General features: G+C 38.5%; 1 protein-coding gene across 4 annotated transcripts in view; it reads right to left on the reverse strand.

The window, feature by feature from the left end:
- MYO3B (myosin IIIB) overlaps positions 1–21,545 on the reverse strand; it is a 503,216-nt gene extending 481,671 nt beyond the window's left edge. For all 4 annotated transcript variants that reach the window (XM_035304567.3, XM_035304566.3, XM_035304565.3 and 1 more), the window contains exon 1: positions 21,376–21,545. In XM_035304567.3, the coding sequence (XP_035160458.3) occupies positions 21,376–21,377 (2 nt within the window). In that variant the 5' untranslated portion in view covers positions 21,378–21,545. The remainder of the gene's footprint in view (positions 1–21,375) is intronic.
- Between the last annotated feature and the right edge of the window lie 544 nt (positions 21,546–22,089).

A 22,089-nucleotide genomic window follows, 5' to 3' on the forward strand; every position in this document is an offset into this window, starting at 1 on the left:
TCTCTCTGCTGTGCCATTCTGTTATTCTTCTATTCGTCTTCTCATCTTCTGTGGATCCTGGGGTTTGGGGTTTATACAGGTACAGGATAGGGGGGTGTGGCAGTCCAAAGGGCAACTTTTGGGCATGAAAACATAATGCCTGTTCCCATTAGGGCCATGAGTTTCTATGCTTGTGGGTGGGGTCTTTGCCAGGGAACCACCATCTTCTACCCAGTATTTCCCTGTCTCCTGTCCATATCACTGGATGTGTTTGTGAGGATGTTGCTAAAGGAGATTATCATTTGAGTTAGTGAACTGGGAGAGGCAGACCCACCCACAATCTAGGCAGGACTACATAATCACCTGCCAGAGCGGCTAGGATAAACCAAGCAGAAGAACTCAGAAGGACTAGACTTGCTGAGTCTTCTAGTCTTCTAGACTTCTTCTTCCTTCTGTGCTAGATGCTTCCTGCCCTCAAATATCCGACTTCAAGTTCTTCAGCTTTTGGACTCTTGGACTTAGACCAGTGGTTTGCTAGGGGCTCTAAGACCTTCGGCCACAGACTGAAGATTGCACTGTTGGCTTCTCTACTTCTGAGGTTTTGGGACTTGGACTGATTTACCACTGACTTCCTTGATCCTCAACCTGCAGATGGCTTTAGCTTGTGATCATCTGAGTCAGTTTTCCTTAATAAACTCCCTCTATTAGTTCTGTTCCTCTAGAGAACCCTAATACAATAGGATACACAGTCACTCTAGAGAACCCTGACTAATACAATAGGATACACACATCCCCAAAACCAAAACCAAATTTTCTCTCCAATTAACACTCAAAACCAGAAAAATATGTAAACCATGTATATGAACAAAGTTTTTTTTTCTTCCCTGATACAGGGTCTTGCTCTGTCATCCAGGCTGGAGTGTAACAGCACAATCACAGCTCACTGCAGCCTCAACCTCCCAGGCTCAAGCAATCCTTCCACCTTGGCCTCCTGAGTAGATGGGACCACAGGTGCACACTACTACACGTGCTAATTTTTTTTTTTTTTTAAAATAAAGACAGCGTCTTCCTAATAGCCCAGGCTGGTCTTGAACTCCTGGGCTCAAATGACCCTCTCACCTTGGCCTACCAAAGTGATGAGATTATAAGCAAGAGCCACCATGCCCAGAATGCATAAAGTTCAGAAGTGGAAAAAAAAAGTGTAAGCAAATATTTTTATATTCAGCCAAACTATGTTCAACTATAAAGACAACAACAGACACTTTTTTATTGTTGTTTTGTTTTTTGTTTTTGTTTTTGTTTTGAGACGGAGTTTCGCTCTTGTTACCCAGGCTGGAGTGCAATCGCGCGATCTCGGTTCACCGCAACCTCCGCCTCCTGGGTTCAGGCAATTCTCCTGCCTCAGCCTCCTGAGTAGCTGGGATTACAGGCATGTGCCACCATGCCCAGCTAATTTTTTGTATTTTTAGTAGAGACGGGGTTTCACCATGTTGACCAGGATGGTCTCGATCTGTTGACCTCGTGATCCACCCGCCTCGGCCTCCCAAAGTGCTGGGATTACAGGCGTGAGCCACCGCGCCCGGCCCCAACAGACACTTTCAGACATGCAACAGCTTCAGTACTTCCTGAAAAAGTCACTTGATTCCAAAATCTAGCTAACCAAGAGGTAACTGTGAAGCTGTAGTAAAAAGTCTGATAAGAAGAAATGAACCCATTAATTCTTAGAAATAAAGCTAATCAATAGTGTGAAGTATGTTTACAAAAGGGAAATGTTATACATTTCAATAATAAAAATGAATGATCACATTAAACAGAGAGAAAAATAAGGGTGACATTTCCTCCTTTTTCTTTACTTTTTAGATGCCAAATTAAGAAATTGAGATTTAAATATCCTCTTTAAAATTCAGTTAACCTAGGAAAAAGACAATATTAATAAGGAGAAAACATATATGCTAACTTTCTCAATTTTAGTAAGTAGGCAATAGATAATTGATAAATTGCCAAATGGATGCTGAAACTACTATAAAGTTATCAAATAGATCTCTAAAAGACCTGAAAATAAATTATAAGTCTTTGACATTACCACAAGAAAAGCACACTTACCCATATCAACATACAAACAAACATCAAACAAAAAGACAATCTATAGAGTAAGAGGATGAGTGGAGGTGGTGGTTAGGGGACATTAAGAACAGAAAATATAAGGTAAATATCTATTCTATCAATAAACATAGGATTGTTTAATAAGGTAAAAACAGAAAAAAACAAATCTACAGATATCCATATCTAAAACAAGCTGTTCAAGAGCCTATGACTCAGAAACTTTAAAAGTAAAAAAAGGAAGTCAAATATAAATGAAGTAAAGGGTGACAAAGCCAAAGAGAGTCATAATATTAACTCAGAAAAGAGTAAATTAAAAACTATCAAAGAACATAAAAGATTACTTTACACTCAACAATAGTAATTGAGCAATTACTAGGCACCAGATACTATTCTATGCACTGTTAGAATGGCCAAAGTTTAAATCAATAATAAGCTTATAAATGGTATAAATGCTTCAGTATCAAAAACAATGTGTCAAAATTCATAAAAGCATAAACTTACAGAAGAAATCAATGAAACACAATAAAAGTAAAAAACACTGCCAGCTATAACAGAACAAGGCAACAAAATAAAAAACATGTGATACAAAAAAAAGATGAACCCATTAGATGCACATCAATGAGTGCATATTTAACATAAAACTTATTTTCAAGCACTAATGGGATGTTTTAATTTTAAAATAAAGAATACATTAAGCCACAAAGTAAAGCCTCAATATGTTCCAAGAAAATGAAATGTAAATAATCTTCCCTGACCACAGTACAAAACTAAATATAAACAATAAAAAGAAGAAACCTAGCCACTGAAAATATTAAAACTCTTAGATCTTGATGTGAAGCAAAAAGTCAAAACTGAAATTATAGAGTAAATAAAAATAACAATATTGAAGATACTACAAAGCAAAAAACTTAAGAAGGTTGGGTCAAGACAAAACCTTATAGAATTAAACATTTTACCAAGCAAATGAAAATAAAAACAAATTTTTTAAATATTCTATTCAAAAAGGTAGAAATAGATCAATAAAATAAGCATAAGCAAAGTATAAAAAATATAAAAGCAGAAATTGATGAATAGAAAAATAGTACATAATTAAAGGTGTAGTTCTCTGGGGACAAAATAATAAAATAAAATTATCAAGAAAAAATTAAAAATAGAAAAGAAACAGATGCATAAAAATTTAAAAATTATAACTACTTTGAAAATCTCAAAAATAGTAAATTATAAATATTATTTGTTGTAATTATAATTATAAAATGAATGTTTTCTTAGATAAATAACAAAAATGAAACCCAAAAGAAACAGAAAACTTAAGTAGACATATAATAATGGAAGAAATTCAGAATATAAAAAAAAGCTAGCCCTCAAAAAGCCACAGGCTCAGGTGGTGTTAATAATAAATTCTTGCAGATCTTCAAAGAACAGATAATTCCAATGAAAATTTATGTTTTCCGGGTCATGACGAAAGAAAAAAACTTCAAATCACTTAAAGTAACAAAATATTCCTACTAAACAGGATAAAAGTAGCACAGAAAAAGAAAACTACAATCAACCTCACTTAAGAATACTTGTATCAAAATGCTAAATTAAAAATCAGTCAATAGGAGAATCTTGGGTTAGAGGTGGAGCAAAATGATCAAATAGAAGCTTCCACTGATAGTGCCCTACAGGAACACCAAACTGAAAAACTATCCACACAAAAAAGCACCTTTGTAAGAACCTAAAATCAGGTGAGGGATCACAATACCAGGTTTTTAACTTCATGTTACTGAAAGATTCACCGAAGAGGGTAGGAAAGACAATCTTGAATTGCTGATGCCACCTTTCCTCCCTTCTCCCAGCAGCAGCTATGTGGCCCAGAGAGAGAATCTGTGCACTTGAGAGAGGGAGAGTGCAGTGATTAGGGAATTTTCATTGGAACTCAGTGCTGCCCTGTCACAGTGGAAAGTAACACCAGGCAGAACTCAGCCAGCACCCACAGAGGGAGGATTTAGAACAACCTAGCCAGGGGGAAATTGTACCTCCCAGTGATAGGAACTTGAGTTCTGGCAAGCCTCACCACCATGAACTAAAGTGCTCTGGGGTTCTAAAGAAATCTGAAAGGCAGTCTAGGCCACAAAGACTACAATTCCTGGGCAAGTCCTGATGCTGTGTTGAGCTCAAAGCCAGTGGACTTGGGGGGTATTCTACCTAGCAACACACCAGCCAGGGCCAAGAGAATGTGCCACCCCTCTTCCTACCCCAGGCAGTGCAGCTCATCGCTCCACAAGACACTCTCCTTCTTGAGGACAGGAGAGGGACAAGGAAAGAGGACTTTGTCTTACAACTTGGATACCAGCTCAGCCACAGTAGAACAGGGCACCAGGAAGAGTCCTGAGGCCCTATCTCCTCTATGACATTTCTAGACACACCCTGGGCCAGAAGGAAACCTGCTGCCTTAAAGGGAAGGACCCAGTCCTAACAGGATTCATCACTTGCTTATTAAAGAGCACTTTGGCCCTGAATATTCAGCAGTGGTACCCAGGCAGTATTTGCAGCAGGCCTTGGGTAAGATTCAAAGACATGCTGGCCTCAGGTGTGACCCAGAATGTTCCTAACTGTGGTGGCAATGGGAAGGGGCTCCTTCTGCTTGAGAAAAGGAGAGAAAAGAGTAAAGGAGACTTTGTCTTGCAGCTTAGGCAGCAGCTCAGCCCCAGTATGGTAGAGCACCAAGAGGGATCTTGGGGTCCTCAGTTCTAGGCCTTGGCTCTTAGATGGCATTTCTGGACCTGTCCTGGGTCTGAGGGGAGCTTACTATCCTGAAGGGAGAGTCCCAGCATTCATCGTGAGCTGACTGAAAAGCATTTGGGCCTTGAATGAACATTGGCTGTAACCGGGTAGTTCCTGCTGTGGCCTGGGCAGTGGTGGCCAAGGGAGATTCCTCTGCTATAAAAAGGGGAGGGAAGAGTGGGAAGGACTTTGTCTTGTGGCTTGGGTGCCAGCTCAGCCTCAGCATAAAAGAGCACCAGGTACATCCCTAAGGTTTCTGACTCAGGCTTTGGCTTCCAGACAGCATCACTAAGCCCACACAGGACCGGGAGGAAGTTGCTGCCCTAAAGGGGAGAACACAAGCCTGGCTGGCTTCACCTGCTGACTGTAAAGCCCTAGGGCCTTGACTGAATGTAGGCAGTAGCCAGGCAGTTGTTACTGTGGACCTTGGGTAAGACCCAGTACTGTGCTGGCTCTAGGCAGACCCTGCATAGTCCAGTGGTGGTGGCCATAGGGGCACTTGTCTCACCCCTCTCCCAGCTCTAGGCAGCGAGAGAGAGAGAGAGAGAGAGAGAGAGAGAGAGAGAGAGAGAGAGAGAGAGAGAGAGAGAGAGAGAGAGAGAGAGAGAATTCTTCCAGATCTTGCCTAAGACCACCAAGGTCTGCCTATATGAGTCTGCAAGTATCACAGTGTTACAGGGCTTAAAGTGTCCCCTGATGAAGATACAGCTGTTGTGACCAAAAACTTAGATCACAACACCCAAGTCCCTTTGAATACTTGGAAAGCCTTCCCCAAAAGGACAAATACAAACAAGCCCAGACTGTGAAGACTACAATACCTAATTCTTTAATACCTAGCCACCAACAAACATCCATAAATATCAAGACCATCCAGGAAAATATAACCTAACCAAACAAACTAAATAATGTACCAGGGACCAATCCTGGGGAGACAGAGATATGAGACCTTTCAGATGGAGAATTCAAAATAGCTGTATTGAGGAAACACAAGAAAATTCAAGATAATACAAAGAAGGAATTCAGAATCCTATCAGATAAATTTAATGGAGATTGAAATAATTTAAAACAATCAAGCAGACATTCTGGCATGGAAAAATTCAATTGACATACTAAAGAATTCATCAGTCTCTTAACAGCAGAATTGATCAAGCAGAAGAAAGAATTAGTGAGCTTGAAGACAGGCTATTTGAAAACATCAAGTTAGAGTAGACAAAAGAAAAATGAATGAAAAACAATAAACAAGACAGCATACCTATAAGATCTAGAAAGCAGCCTCAAAAGGGCAAATCTAAGAGTTGTTGGCCTTAAAGAGAGGGTAGAAAGAGAGATGTGGTAGAAAGTTTATTCAAAGGGATAATGAGAGAACTTCCTAAACCTAGAGGCAGATATCAATATTCAAGTACAAGAATATTATAGAACACCAAGCAGATTTAACCCAAAGAAAACCACCTCAAGACATTTAGTAATCAAACTGCAAAAGGAGAAAAATAAAGGATTCAACAAGTAGCAGGAGAAATAAAGCAAATAACATACAAAGGAGCTCCAGTACATCTGGCAGCAGACTCCTCAGTAGAAACCTTACTGAGGAGAAGAGAGTGACACGGCATTATTTTAAGTGCTGAGGGGAAAAATACTTTCATCCTAGAATAGTATATCCATCCAAAATATCCTTCAAACGGGAATGAAAAATGAAGACTTTCCCAGACAAAGCTGAAGGAATTGGTCAGCACCAGAAATGACCTACAAGAAATGCTGAAGGGAGTCCTTCAACCTGAAAAAAAGGATGTTAATAAGCAAGAAAAAATTATCTGAAGGTATAAAACTCACTGACAATAGTAAGCACCAGAAAAACACAGAATATTATAACACTGTAATTGTGGTGTATAAACTACTCATATCTTGTGTAGAAAGACTAAAAGATGAATGGATCAAAAACTAAAACTACAGCTTTTCAAGACATAGATAGTACAATAAGATATACATAGAAACAACAAAAAAAGCAGAGATATGAAGTTAAAATGTAGAGTCTTTATTAATTTCTCTTTACCTGTTTGCTTAAGAGATCACTGTTATCAGTATCTTAATAAAATAATGGATTATACGATATTATTGGCAAGCCTCATGGTAATCACAAATCAAAAAACATAACAGATACACAAAAAATAAAAAGCAAGTAATCAAAACATACCACCGGAGAAAATCACCTTCACTAAAAGAAGAAAAAAATGAAAGAAAGAGATTATCAGAAAATACAACAAAGGACAAAATGGCAAAATTAAATCTTTATCAATAATAATATTGAATATAAATGAACTAAACTCTCCAATCAAAAGACAGAGTAGCTGAATCGATTTTTTAAAATTACCTAATGATCTGAGCCTACAAGAAACCTACTTCACTTATCAAGGCATGCAGAGACTGAAAATAAACTACTTTGGCTTCTATTTCAATGGGAAAAAAGATGTTCTATGCAAATGGAAGCCAAAAAAGACCAGGAGTAGCTGTACTTAAACTAGACAAAATAGACTTTAAGACAAAAACTATGAAGAGACAAAGGTCATTATATAATGGCAAAGGGGTTAATTCAGGAAAAGGATATAACGAATGTAAATATATGCATCTGACATTGAAGCACTCTGATATATAGAACAAATATTAAAGCTAATGAGAAAGAGAGGCTCTAGTAAATTAAAGGCTAGAGATTTCAACGCTTCACTTTAAGCACTGAACAGATCATCCAGACAGAAAATCAACAAAGAAACATTGAACTTCATCTGCACTACAGACCAAATAGACCTAATAGACAGTTACAGAACATTTCATATAATGGCTGTAGAATACACATTTTGCCCAGCATATGGATCATTCCCAAGGGTAGATCTTAAGTTAGACCACCAAATCAGTCTTAAAAAATTCAAAAGAATTAAAATTATATCAAGCACCTTCTCCAGCCATGATGAATTAAAACTAGAAATCACTAACAATAGGAATTTTTGAAACTGTATAAACACATGGAAATTAAACAATATGTTCCTAAATCACCAGTGGGTCAATGAAGAAATTAAGAAGGAAACTTAAAAAATATATTGTAACAAATGATAACAGAAATACTACAAAACCTATGGGATACTGTGAAAGCAGTACTAAGAGGAAAGGTTATAGCTGTAAGTGCCTACATTAAAAAAGTAGAAAAACCTCAACTTAATGATGTATCTTAAAGAGCTAGAAAAGTGGCTGGGGACAGTGACTCAGGCCTGTAATACCAGAACTTTGGGAAATCCAAAGCAGGCAGATCACTTGAGGTCAAGAATTTGAGACCAGCCTGGCCAACATGTTGAAACCCCATCTCTATTAAAATACAAAAATTAGCCAGGTGTGGTGGCATACACCCGTAATCCCAGCTACTTGGGAGGCTGAGGGGGGAGAATCACTTGAACCTGGGAGGCAGAGGTTGCACTGGGCCAAGATTGTGCCACTGCACTACAGGCTGGGAGACAGAGCAAGACTCCATCTCTAAAAAAAAAACAGAACTAAAAAAGCAAGAGCAAACCAAAACCAAAATTACTAGAAGAAAAGAAATACAAAGATCAGAAAGAAATAAAATTGAAATAAAAAAAGAAAAAGTCAAAGAAACAAAAAGTTTGATTTTTGAAAAGATAAAATTGACAAACCTTTAGCCAGACTCAAAAAAAAAAAGAAGACTCAAATAAGTAAAATAAGAGATGAAAAGGAGACATTACAATTGATACCAAAGAAATCCAAATGACCATTTGACCATTAGTGGCTACTATGAGTAGCTATATATCAATAAATTGGAAAAATTTAGAGGAAATGGATAAGTTCTTAGACATATATGACCTACAAGATAGAACCATGAAGAAATCCAAAACCTAAATAGACAAATAACAGGTAATGAGATCAAAGCCATAAAAAAGTCTCCCAAAAAAGAAAATCCTGAAACCTGATGGCCTCACGGATGAAGTTTACCAAATATTCAAAGAACTAATGACAATCCTGCTTAAGCTATTCTGAAAAACAGAGGAGGAAGGAATATATCCAAACTCATTTTATGAGTCCAGTATTACCCTGATACCAAAACCTGACAAAGGTACATCAAAAAAGGAAAACTACAGGCTAATGTTCCTGATGAACACAGAAGCAAAACTCCTCAACAAAATACTAGCAAACCAAATTCAACAATGCATTAAAAATATTATTCATCCTGACCAAGTGGGATTTATCCCAGAAATGCAAGGATGGTTCAACATATGCAAATCAATGTAATATATCATATAAACAGAATGAAGGACAAAAATCATAGGATCATTTCAATTCATGCTGAAAAAGCATTTGATAAAATTCAACATCCCTTCATGATAAAAATCCTCAAATAACTGGGAATAGAAGGAACATAAAGGAATATAAATTAGCACAATCACAATGGAGAACAGTATGGAGGTTCCTCAAAAAAAGTAAAAGTAGAACTACCATATATTTCAGTAATCTCACTGCTAGGTATACCCCTAAGGAAAGGCTATCAGTATATTGAAGAACTATCTGCATTCCCATATTTATTGTAGCACTATTCACAATAGCCAAGATTTGGAAGCAACCTAAGTGTCCATCAACAGATGAATGGATAAAGAAAATCTGGTTCATATACACAATGAAATATTATTCAGCCATAAAAAGAATGAGATCCTGTCATTTACAACATGGATGGAAACACCAGACTCAAAGAGACAAACTTTGCATGTTCTCACTTATTCGTGAAAGCTAAAATTAAAACAATTGAACTCATGGAGACAGAGTAGAGGGATAGTTACCAGAAACTGGGAAGGGTAGTGGTGGTGGGGAGTAGGGATGGTTAATGGATACAAAAAAATAAAATGAATATGATCTGGTATTTGATAGCACAACAGGATGACTACAATCAACAATAATTTTTTGTACATTTAAAAATAACTAAAAGTATAATTAGATTGTTTGTAATACAAAAAAAATGATAAATACTTGAGGTGATGGATACCCCATCTACCCTGATGTGATTATTTTGCATTATAATATCAAAATTTGCATCAGAATCTCATATACCTGTATCAAAATCTCATGTAGCCCATAAATATATATACCTATTATGTACCCACAAAAAATAAAAATAAAGAACAAACAAACATAAACCATAGAAAAAAATCAGCCAATAGAATTTAGCAAAGATATCGCAACATTAGGGAATACATTACCCTGATTTTCCCATTAATATATCAAAGTATAAAACAACATTAAAAATAGATGCCCAAAATAAATGTGGTAAGTTTCAATATCCGTTTTAATTTTCAGACCATTAGAAAAATTCAAATGGGTTAATTCCTTTCCAGCATTTAAATAGCACAGAAACATATCACTCAAACCAAACATCAACATCTTAGTTAATAGTGAATTTCTATAACCATTGCTAATAAAATTTTTTTTAAAGTATTATAATCACTATATAATTTTGCATTGTTTTTGAAGTATTAGCCACTGAAATTAGACAAAAAAAGAATAGAAAACACTATGAAGCTGGTGAAAATAAATAGTGGAATAACTGATTATTGGAAAATCAAAGTTTAACAATGAAAAACTATTAAGTTAATTCATTGATGAGCTGAGTATAAAGAAATCAAACATTTCAAAATATATTTTTCTATATGTAAAAAGTAATCAACCAGAAAGGAAATACCACTTTAATAGGAATTAAAGAGAGTAAAATGCCTAAAGCTAAATCTAACAAGAACAGAGCAGAATATATAAAAGTAAAATCTTAAGTGAATGAATTAAATGAAAAGAGACTTAAAAATGCAAAACCATTTACCTTATTCTTGGATAGGAAACTTTACTGTGAAGATGTCAACTCTTCCTAAATTTAGTCTGAAAGTAAATGTTGTTTTTGTTTGATTTTTGTTTTCTGTTTTTTGGTTTTTCTGAGACAGAGTCTTGCTCCGTCGCCCAGGCGGGAGTGCCATGGCATTATCTGAGCTCACTGCATCCTCCGCCTACCAGGTTCAAACAATTCTCCTGCCTCAACCTCTCAAATAACTGGGATTACAGGTGCCTGCCACCATGCCTAGCTAGTTTTTTTGTATTTTAGTAGAGATGAATTTCATTATGTTACCCAGGCTGGTCTGGAACTCCTGAGCTCAGGAAATCCACCTGCCTCGGCCTCCCGAAGTGCTAGGATTACAGGAGTGAGCCACTGCACCTGACTGTTACAGCTTTTTTAAACAATTTGACAAAATGATATTAAACTTCATTAGAAAATTAAACACATGAGGGCTGGGTACAGTGGCGCACACTTGTAATTTCAGCACTTTGGGAGGCCAAGGCAGACGGGCCACTTGAGGTCAGGAGTTTGACCATCTGGCCAACATAGTGAAACTTCACCTCTACTGAAAACTGAAAACTTAGCTGGGCATTGTGGCAGGTTCCTGTAATCCCAACTACTCAGGAGGCTGAGGCAGGACAATAACTTGAACCTGGGAGGCAGAGATTGCAGTGAGCCAAGATCATGCCACTGCACTCAATCCTGGGCAACAGAGTGACACTTCACCTAAAAAAAATAAAATAAAATTAAACACATGAAAATGTGAAAAATTTTTAAAAGAATAATTGAGAACATAATCTGACCAGACACTAAAACATGTTGTACTGCTACAGTAATTAAAACATTATGCCACAGAGGTAGCTATAAGTAGTCAGATAGTTAGAATAGAACTCAAAAGTAGACTCAAATACACAAAGCAATAGAGTTTGTGATAAAAATCACATTTCAAATAAATAGGCAAAAAGATAGACTAAATAATACTGTTCAACAAATAATGCTGGCTTAACTTGCTGGCTGTTTAGAAAAAAGTTAATCCAGATTGTTACCTCATTTCTTTCTCCAAAATAGAATATGGTGGCTCAAAATTTTTTTAAAAAAATAGGTAAATACATTATAGTCTTGGTGTAGGCAAGAAATATTTTCAAGTAGAATAGAAAACTAAAAATCCATAAGAAAAAAATTGATAAACATAATTGCATACAAGTAAAAACTTCTCTAAAACCAAAAGAATTGTTTTAAGTACTAATATTTTTCCAAAAAATAACTAGAAAAGAAGGTTTGCATCAGGAGCTAATTTTCTCATTATATCAAGAGTATATACAATAAGAAAAGAAACAACCCAACAGAAAAAAATCCAAATGTGTGATATAAAAGATGCTAAATCTCACTAACAAATTTTAAAGTACAAATCAAAATAATGAAATACCATTTGTCTCCTATTATACCATCAAGATTTTTAAGTTTCATAATAGTGTTAAGAAGCATCTGGAGAAATAAGCACTCTGAGACAACATGAGTGAAAGTGTAAACAATGTTTTTTGTTGTTTTTTTTTTTTAAGACAGGGTTTCACCATGTTGGTCAGGCTGGTCTTCAACTCCCGACCTCAGGTGATCTGTCCACCTTGGCCTCCAAAGTGCTTGGATTACAGGCATGAGCCACCATGCCCAGCCAAACAATGTTTTTGAGGAATTAGTCAAAATCTACCAATGCCCATATCCTTTGTCTCTGTAATTCTACTGATAGGCATTTAGTTCACATATATAATCAAAAAAGCACACTTAGATTCATATTAACACATCATAAAAGAAAAACCATTTGATCATCTAAATCTATGCAGGAAAAGCATTTGGAAGGAAATTCAACATATATTCAAAATTTAAAAACAAACAACAAAAAAACCTCTCAACAGACTAGAAAGTGAAAGGAACTTCTTCATCTGATACAGGGATCTAGGAAAAACCTAGAGTTAACACTACACTTAATGATGAAAAACTAAATGCTTTCATCTTAAGATCAGAAACAAGGCAAGGATGTCTGCTCTCATCACTATATTGAATGCTGTGGTGAAGCTAGAATAACAAGGCAAGAAAAAATTTAAAGATCCAGATTAGAGAGGAAGAAGTAAAATGGGCTTAATTTGCAGATGACATGATTATCTATTTAAAAATCTGATGGAATTTATAAAAACGTTACAGGAACTAATTAGTTTATCAAAATTACAGATACAAGGTCAGTATTTTAAATTCTAGTATTTTGACATACTAGAAAGTAAAACTTTTCAACAGTGCTAAAATAATTGTAGAGCAATATGCAAAAAGAAGAATTTTCATCCTTATACCACATAAAAATATTAACTTTAATCATTAAACAAATATAAGAGCTAAAACTCTACTAAACTTGTAGTAGACATACAAGACTGTTCAGTTTAGTGTTATTTCCCGTAGAAAACCAGATACAACCTAGAAGCCCATCATCATCAAGAGATTATCTAATAATAATAACAGTTACATAAAATTAAATACAATCAAGCCATGTGTAACCACTAAAAAAAAAAAAGGTAAATTTTGTGCCAACTAATGTGGAAAGAATGCCAAATATGCAATTAAGATCTGTTTTTAGAGTGTTGAATAGTGTATAGGATGACAACTTTTGAGTAAATAAAAAGAATATTTGCAGTTCAATTAGGGAAAGAAAAAAGGGGGCTCCGAGGCGGGGAGCCAGGTGATCGGGCTCAGTTGGTCCCACCCCCACAAAAAATCAGCAATTGGAAATGCTGACAGTTGAGAGTTTCACAGCAAGCACAGCTGAACCTGAGAAGGGCCAGCTCTGTGCGGGAGGGGCATCTGCCAAAGGAAAACTAAGAAACAGAAATAACATTACCACCAACAAACTGGATGTCCACTCAGAGACCCAATCTGAAAGTCAGCAATTACAAAGATGACAGACAGGTGGATACATCCACAAAGATGGGAAGAAACCAGTGCAAAAAGGCTGAAAACATCCAAAATTAGAATGCCTCTCCTCCTTCAGGGGATCATAGCTCCTCATCAGCAAGGGAACGAGGCCTGATGGAGAATGAGTGTGATGATTGTCAGAATCAGGCTTCAGAAGGTGGTTAATAAGAAACTTCTGTGAGCTAAAAGAACATGTTCTAACCCAATGCAAAGAAACTAAGGACCTTGAAAAAAGGTTTCACGAAATGCTAACAAGAATAGACAATTTAGAGAGGAATATAAGTGAATTAATGGAGCTGAAAAACACAACACGAGAACTTCGTGAAGTATGCACAAGTTTTAACAGTCAAATTGATCAAGCAGAAGAAAGGATATCAGAGGTCGAAGACCAACTCAATGAAATAAAATGAGAAGACAAGATTAGAGAAAAAAAAGATAAAAAGGAATGAGCAAAGTCTCCAAGAAATATGGGACTATGTGAAAAGACCTAATCCACGTTTGACAGTTGTACCTGAATGTGATGAAGAGAATGAATCCAAGCTGGAAAATACTCTTCAAGATATTATTCAGGAAAACTTTCCCAACCTAGGAAGACAGAACAATATTCAACTGCAGGTAATACAAAGAACACCCCAAAGATATTCCTCAAGAAGAGCAACCCCAAGGCACATAATCATCAGATTCACCAGGGTTGAAATGAAGGAGAAAATGCTAAGGGCAGCCAGAGAGAAAGGTCGGGTTACCCACAAAGGGAAGCCTATCAGACTCACAGCAGATCTCTCATAGAAACCCTACAAGCCAGAAGAGAGTGGGGGCCAATATTCAACATCCTTAAAGAAAAGAACTTTCAACCCAGAATTTCATATCCAGCCAAACTAAGCTTCACAAGTGAAGGAAATATAAAATCTTTTGTGAACAAGCAAGTACTCAGAGATTTCATCACCACCAGGCCTGCTTTACAAGAGCTTCTGAAAGAAGCACTACACATAGAAAGGAACAACCAGTATCAGCCTTTCCAAAAATATACCAAAAAGTAAAGAGCATCAACATAATGAAGAATTTATATCAACTAATGGGCAAAAGAGCCAGCTAGCATCAAATGGCAGTATTAAACTCACATATATTATTATTAATCCTAAATTTAAATCGACTAAATCCCCCAATCAAAAGACAGACAGGCAAATTGGATAAAAAGCCAAAACCCATCGGTATGCTGCATCCAGACCCATCTCACATACAAGGATACACAAAGACTCAAAACAGAGGGATGGAGGAAGATTTACCAACCAAATGGAGAGCAAAAATAAATAAATAAAAAGCAGGAATTGCAATTCTTGCCTCTGATAAAATAGACTTTAAAGCAACAAAGATCAAAAGAAGCAAAGGAGGACATTACATAATGGTAAAAGGATCAATGCAACAAGAAGAGCTAATGATCCTAAATACATATGCACCCAATACAGGAGCACCCAGATACATAAGACAAGTTCTTAATGACTTATAAAGAGACCTAGACTCCCACACAATAATAGTGGGAGACTTTAACACTCCACTGTCAATATTAGACAGATCAACGAGACAGAAAAATAACAAGGATATCCAGGACTTGAACTCAGACCCGGAACAAGTACACTTAATAAACATTTATAGAACTCTCCACCCCAAATACACGAAACATACATTCTTATCAGTACCACATCACACCTACTCTAAAAGTGACTATATAATTGGAAGTAAACAAAAAAAAAGAATATTTGCATTTCTAGTCATTTTATTTATATATTTGTGTGTATGTATGTGTATATCTACATATATATTTTTCCAGAAGGCTCCACAGGAAACTCTTAAACTTGAGGGAGAGGTACTAAAAATCAGAGAGTTTGGAAAACAGAGAAATTAATATCCTTTTTAAAATTATTATGCATTTTTAGTCATGGTTTTTGCTAGTGCATATGTCATTCTATTTTAAAAACAAATCTTTTTAAAAAAAATATAAGAGATCTCTACAGAGGAGACTATTATGACCCAGATGTGTGCTGAAGTCATAGGAGAGGAGAAACCACATGAAACAGTAGAAGCTCATCCTGAGAAGAAAAGGAAAACAGAGAAGCAAGAAACTGAAAGGACCATGTTTGAGAGAGTGAGACAAAGAGGATTAGTAAGTGGGATCACTATGAATTCTAATCTTGGCCCTCTGAGGCCTTCTAAGCGTTGTTGTCTGTCCTTGTATTTCATCAAATTTCCTACTGCATTCTTCTAAGCACCCCTCTTTTCATGAGCTGATTTGAGTTTCTCCTGAGCTGGTTTTAGTTCCTTAACAACCCCAATAGGCCTAGTCTGATCCCCTGTTGAATACCCTGAATTAGTCCCTAATGGAGGTACAGCCTTACCTTGTTGAAAGTAAAGCACTCTACAGCATGTACCCTGTGAATGTCTGCAGTTAGTCAAGCCTAGCGAGCATGATTTAAATAGAAACTTGCCAAGCAACATTTTAGACTCATTAGAAAATTCATGAAGATGTCCATTGTTGAGTATGCTATTCAGAATATTTTTTAGATAGAAAGAAGAATGCTTTCAAATATAGATAATAGATTTTTAGAAAGAAGAAATCAGAAACCTAAACTGTGAAATTTCAGAGGAAATCTGTACAAATATTACAAATAATAAACACCCAGAGATACACAGAATAAAAAAATACATACTACATATACTATACAAGCATGAACAAATTAGAGAATTCCAAACCCAACAAATAAGCAAGTGCATAATAGTTGTGTTAGTCCATTTTCTGTTGCTGTAACAGAATATCACAGACTGCGTCATTTATAAACAACAGAAATTTATTTGGCTCATGGCTCTAGAGGCTGGGAGGTCCAAGATCAAGGGGCCATATCTTGTGAGGGCCTTCTTGCTGCATCATAACATGGTGGAAGGTCTCACATAGTGAGACAGGGCAAGAGAATGAGAGCTCAAGAGACAAAAAAAAGGAGACTGAACTTATCTTTTACTAGGAGTAGGAGCTCTCTCCCACTGTAACGGCATTAATCCATTCATAAGGGCAGAGCCCTCATGATCTAGTCACCTCTCAAAGGTCCCATTTCTTATCACAATGGTAATTACATTTCAACATGATCTTTGGAGGAGACGTTCAAACCACAGCAATGGTAAAGACGCAGGACTAGGAACTGGCTTCCTCACAAACCAACTATCTGGATACTGCTAGATAGGGCCTATCTAGTTGGTTTGTGAGGAACTATCTGGATACTGTTAGTATAGCTCAAATGTCTTCTAGGAGGTCTTCCCTAATTTTCTGACTAGAGGCGACCTTTCCTTTGTGGTTCCACTGATTATGCACTCTTTTCTTAAAATTTAAATTTTAAGTTCCAAGATGCACGTGCAGAATATACAGGCTTGTTACATAGGTAAACATATGCTAAGGTAGTTTGCTGCACCTATTAAGTCCCACATGTATTAACGATTTGATAGTGGGTAGAGGACTCCATATTTTTATCATGGACCCCCAAATAATTCTAAAGCAGTTGTTTCCCACTCTGCTCCAGCATCGCAGCTTTGAGAATCACTGTAGAGATGAGCTAAAACCACCTTGTGTAGTTTCCTCTGTTATTCTTTCTGATATTATCCTGTTTCTTTCCTTATGGCACTAATTGCTATAAATACTATTTATGTATCTATTTGTTTACTTACTGCTGTTTCACTCCATAGAGTTTGTAAGCACCATTAAGTCAGAGACATACAGCAAATGCCCAATAAACATTGGTTAAATATTGAAAAATAAACCTGGGATTGAACCTTGGAGTCCTGAATACCCTGCTAAGCATTCAAACCATATTCTATAGGCAAACCACTTAATCTCTCTGTGCCTGTTATTTCCTCTCTAAAATATGGATAATATCTTTTCTATGGGATTATTCTATAGATTGATTGAAATAAACATGTAAATACATGCAAACTTCTTAGACCTACTCCTGGTTCATACTAAGCACACAAAAAATTAAGCAGGCTTCTGTGGATTTCGGTTAGAGTTATGAGGGTTTGGACTAAGGTAGAATCTTAGTAAGAGAGAGAGAGGGATATCTGGGAGAAAATTAATGGTAGTTAGATCACTAGATGTGGGGCAAAGCATAGGATGTAGAAATCAAAATAAAAAGCAGAATCAAAACTGACGGCAAAATTTTGAGCCTGGATGACCGGAGACTGGTGACAGAAATGGGGAGCCTCAGAGGAGATGTAGTTCTGTGGGGTGACTCTGAGTTCAATTTGGGACCTGCTGGGTTGGATGCTCCAGTGGAAAATGGAGAAGACGTCCATTAAGTAACAAGAAGGCAGAAATGGAGCTTAGCAGAGAGTTTGTGCTGGGAAGACTAGTTGGAGGGTCATGTAGAGGGCACATGGACTCATAATCCAGCAGGTTCTCAAGGCATAGGTGGGACATGGGGGGAGGGGCAAGGACAGAATCATTTACAATCTTTATATTTAGAAGGTGTTGTGAGGGTGTAGGCAGAGGGAAAAGGAGCTAGAGAAGGGGCTGTCAGGTAGGTAGGGAGCAAACAGAGAGAGCAGATGGGGCACAGTGAATTTTAAGAAGAAGCTGGCTAATAAAGGGGCTAAATGCCCCTGAGCAGGTAAGGAGGAGGAGGGTCAAGGAAAGGTCTGGAATTTTGTCTTGAGAGGTGTGGTGAGAAGGGCAATCAGATCTGAATAAGGCTTCAGGTGAGGATGTGGAGAGAATGGCCAGGGTGTGAACCATGCAGTCTGTGAACCAGAAGCAAGGGTTTCTAAATGTTACTTGGGCAGCAAGGTCAACCCCGTCCACAGAACTGCACCTCAAGGGGTAGCCAGGCCAGCACACCTCACTCAGCCTGGAGAACAGCTCTGAGCTGCTGAAGAAAGATAAGTGAGTATGAGATGAACATTTTTTTTTTTCAAGGCTTATAGAACAATCAGATAACAGTCATAATCTTTTGGGGCTGCTGATAAAGCCATGTGTCACTTTGGCCTCTAACTTTTGCAAAACTACTTTTGTAGATGAAAAAGTCTCATTTAGCTGCCTAAAAATAGATTTCCTTTGTGTAAGTGACCAAACGTTACCAAAACTATGAATAACTGAAAAAGTGTTAATAAGTAGAAGACATTCTGTAAAATCTCTGCTTTTACTTAGAAAAATAATTCTATTCTTCTGTGGTGGAATCTTGCACTCCAGGGTGAAAAGTTACCCACCTATCATAGATCAAAATGGAAAATGACATGATTTACTCATGGAAGGCTACATAAAAATGAAAAGGAAATCTTTCAAATTTACAAGACTACTCATTATTTTTTTTAATAGACAGAGTCTTGCTCTGTCATGCAGACTGGAGTGCAGTGGTGCGATCTCGGCTCACTGCAACCTCTGCCTCCCCGGTTCAAGCCACTCTCCCACCTTAGCCTCCGGAGTAGCCTGGACTACAGGATGTCCCACCACTACGAGCTAATTTTTGATTATTTGTAGAAATGGGCTCTCACTATGTTACCCAGGCTGCTCTCAGATTCCTGGGCTCCCTGGATCCAAGGATCACCTTGGCCTTCCACAGTGCTAGAATTATGGGTGTGAGCCACCACGCCAGGCCAAGATTTCTTAACTCAAACAAGCTCCAAATTATTTCACAAATACCTAACAGATTAACTGACACTTCTTGTGGACAATAAGTCCTGCCAGCTCTAGCCTGAAAGTATATTCCTGACACGGCACCTGGAAGGCGCGCAGCTGGGCCAGCAGAGCTGGGCTGGACCTCAGGCCGCTTTCCTGTGCAGCGAGGCCTGGCCCGGGGCACCACCCACAGTCACTACGTGGCAGCCTCACCATCCATCGCCAGCTCCAAGCCACCCATGTCTCCTGCCTGGACCACAACCACGATCGCTTATTTCTGTCTCCAGCTGCGGTTCCTATCCCTGCCCCCAACAGTCTGTTCTCCACACAGCTACCAGAGGGATCTTTCTGAAAGTTTTATGAAAGAGTAGGATCCAAAGTTCTCCCACCATAGCCCGCCAGGCCCTTTAGGCCTGGCCGCTTTCTCCCTCTCTGACTTCCTCCTCTTCCCTCTGCTTCCTTGAGCTCCCCTGTCGGGGCGACACACCCAGCCGATTCTGGCTGCGCCTTCACCCTTGCCATCCCCTTGACCAGCACCATGCCCCCGCTCCATTCCTGCAGAACTGTCTCTCCCTCAGTGGAAACTTCTGGAACCATCTTGTTTATTGTGGATACCAAGAGGGTTAGGCTGAGTGTGTGGCCAGGGTGGGTCTGGTTAGTAGTCCCCATCAGGAATACCAAGTTGCAAGTGGGAGGCCCCGCCTGAGGATGGGGTCTGAGCTTTGCACAGAGGGGAGGGACTTCCTGTGGCGTCCGCCGCGGCCGAGAGGCAAGCAAACAAGGGGCTTGTTGCTTTTCACCAGTCCAGTCCTGCCCTAGACCTCCTTTTGGGCAGAAGGTCACCCTGTTGGGGCGAGGGGACGGGGAGTGGCACTTCAAGACCCCCCTCCAATGAGGAAGGCAATGAAGCCAGGAGGAAGCCACAGTCCTAACATGGAGGTCACCGTCCTTCCGTTCCAAGACATAAATTACCAGGTCTCCGCTGCTTCTGAAGGGGCTGATGCAGGGCTGCGCCAGGCTAACTGCAGCGCAGGAGAAACCCGAGGTTTCTTGGGACGGGACAGGAATACCCTGAGCTGGAAGCCTGGAGACCTAGGCTTGAGTGATAGGCTTGATTTTCAATGCCCTTGGCAAATCTTGGAAGTCTCTTTACCTCTTTGTGCCTCGGTTTCCTTCTAAAAGTGTGATGGTTTAACTAATCGCTGTTTCTCAAAGTTTGCTCCAGGCACCCCTCACTGGCTTGTTCAAACCCAGAACTGCTGACACTGAACCTCGAGGGGAAAGACTCAGGACTGGCATTTGACAGAGCTCGGTTGAGAAATCCAGTGATCTCTAGGTTGATTTCCAAGTTCCCTTCTCCAGAGTTCTATGGATTTTAAACCTTGAACATACAAAAATATTGAGAGGAAAAAAGAATCGTGGCATAATGGAATTTATCTACTATTGTTTACATTGTCATGTTACCAAATTCACAAATCTGTCATGATATTGCAGTCACTAAGGAACAATAAATACCCACAGCTCTTACAAATGATTAACTAAATGATCAGATTTTTCATTTCCCCACCAAAGCATGAGGAAATTTATCTTAACTTTAGCTGCCTTAAACCTCTCTGAGTGAAAAACGTTAAAAATAACTGCAAATTACTGACGACTAATGCCCTTCAATTTGGCCTCAAGCTGAGAAATTCTGTGCAGAAATAAAGTGGTTTATAACCCCACAGGTCCGTTCTGTTATAAACTGCAGGTGGCAAATCAAGTGACTATGAACGATGCTGTGTGTGTGTGTGTGTGTGTGTGTGTGTGCGCGCGCGCGCGCACCCGCACGCGCAAAGCAATACTCAAGAGGGTATTTCAATAGGAATTTAACTACCCAGACAAAAGGCAGATGCTAACTGAGAGGACCCAGGAATCTGGGCAATGTCAGACAGTGGCCTGAGGCCAGAGTGGCTGTCATCCCCCTCAAATGCCCACCAGCCAGGGCAGCTGCATCTGCCCTTTGCAGAAAAGCAATCTAAAGCAAGCACAGAAGAAAGCTGGAAGGAAAATAACTGCAACTCACATCGATGACCTATTTTCTGAATCCGGCTTATGAGAGGTTGGATTCTCATTCCTTCCAAAACCAGCAGAACACTTCAAGCCCAGAAAATGGTGTCTTTGATGACTAGAATGTATGACACATCGTTACCAAAGGACTTTCTTTCGACCTAGGTTCCAAGAGGTGTTAGCCTCAGATGACTATTGTGGGAGGAGCCGATAAATCCACCAAATCCTTGGTGACTTTGCTTCACTATTAGGCAAGATTAAGATGATGCTAATTGGTAGTGAGCCTGATCTATTTAGTATCTCCTACCAGGAGACAGAGCAGAATCAAAACCATTCTCATAGATCCCAGTTGCATGTCATTTAACAGTTCCAATTTGATATTCTCCCAACCTTTTAAAGTTCCTTCATTCCAGATTAAATTCCTTCATTCCAAATGCTTCACAATCAAAACTAATCATCTTTTTGTGAGTCAAAGCATGTAGTCAGGGTCACTTTTGTGAACTGCAGATGTACCAGAGGAAACACCATGTTTCTGATCTGAACTACCAAGAAAAAAAAAAAAACAGCAATTACTGAACAGCATTCAGCAGCATGCCCCGGGCTATGTGCAGAACAGTAGGTTAAGAGGAAAGAGGGAGGCCGGGTGTGGTGGTTCATGCCTGTTCATGCCTGGTTCATGTTCAAACAGAATTGTTTGAACCTGTGAGAAGGAGGTTGCAGTGAGCCGAGA

The sequence above is a fragment of the Callithrix jacchus genome, chromosome 6, assembly GCF_049354715.1.
Source record: "Callithrix jacchus isolate 240 chromosome 6, calJac240_pri, whole genome shotgun sequence".
Taxonomy (NCBI): domain Eukaryota; kingdom Metazoa; phylum Chordata; class Mammalia; order Primates; family Cebidae; genus Callithrix; species Callithrix jacchus.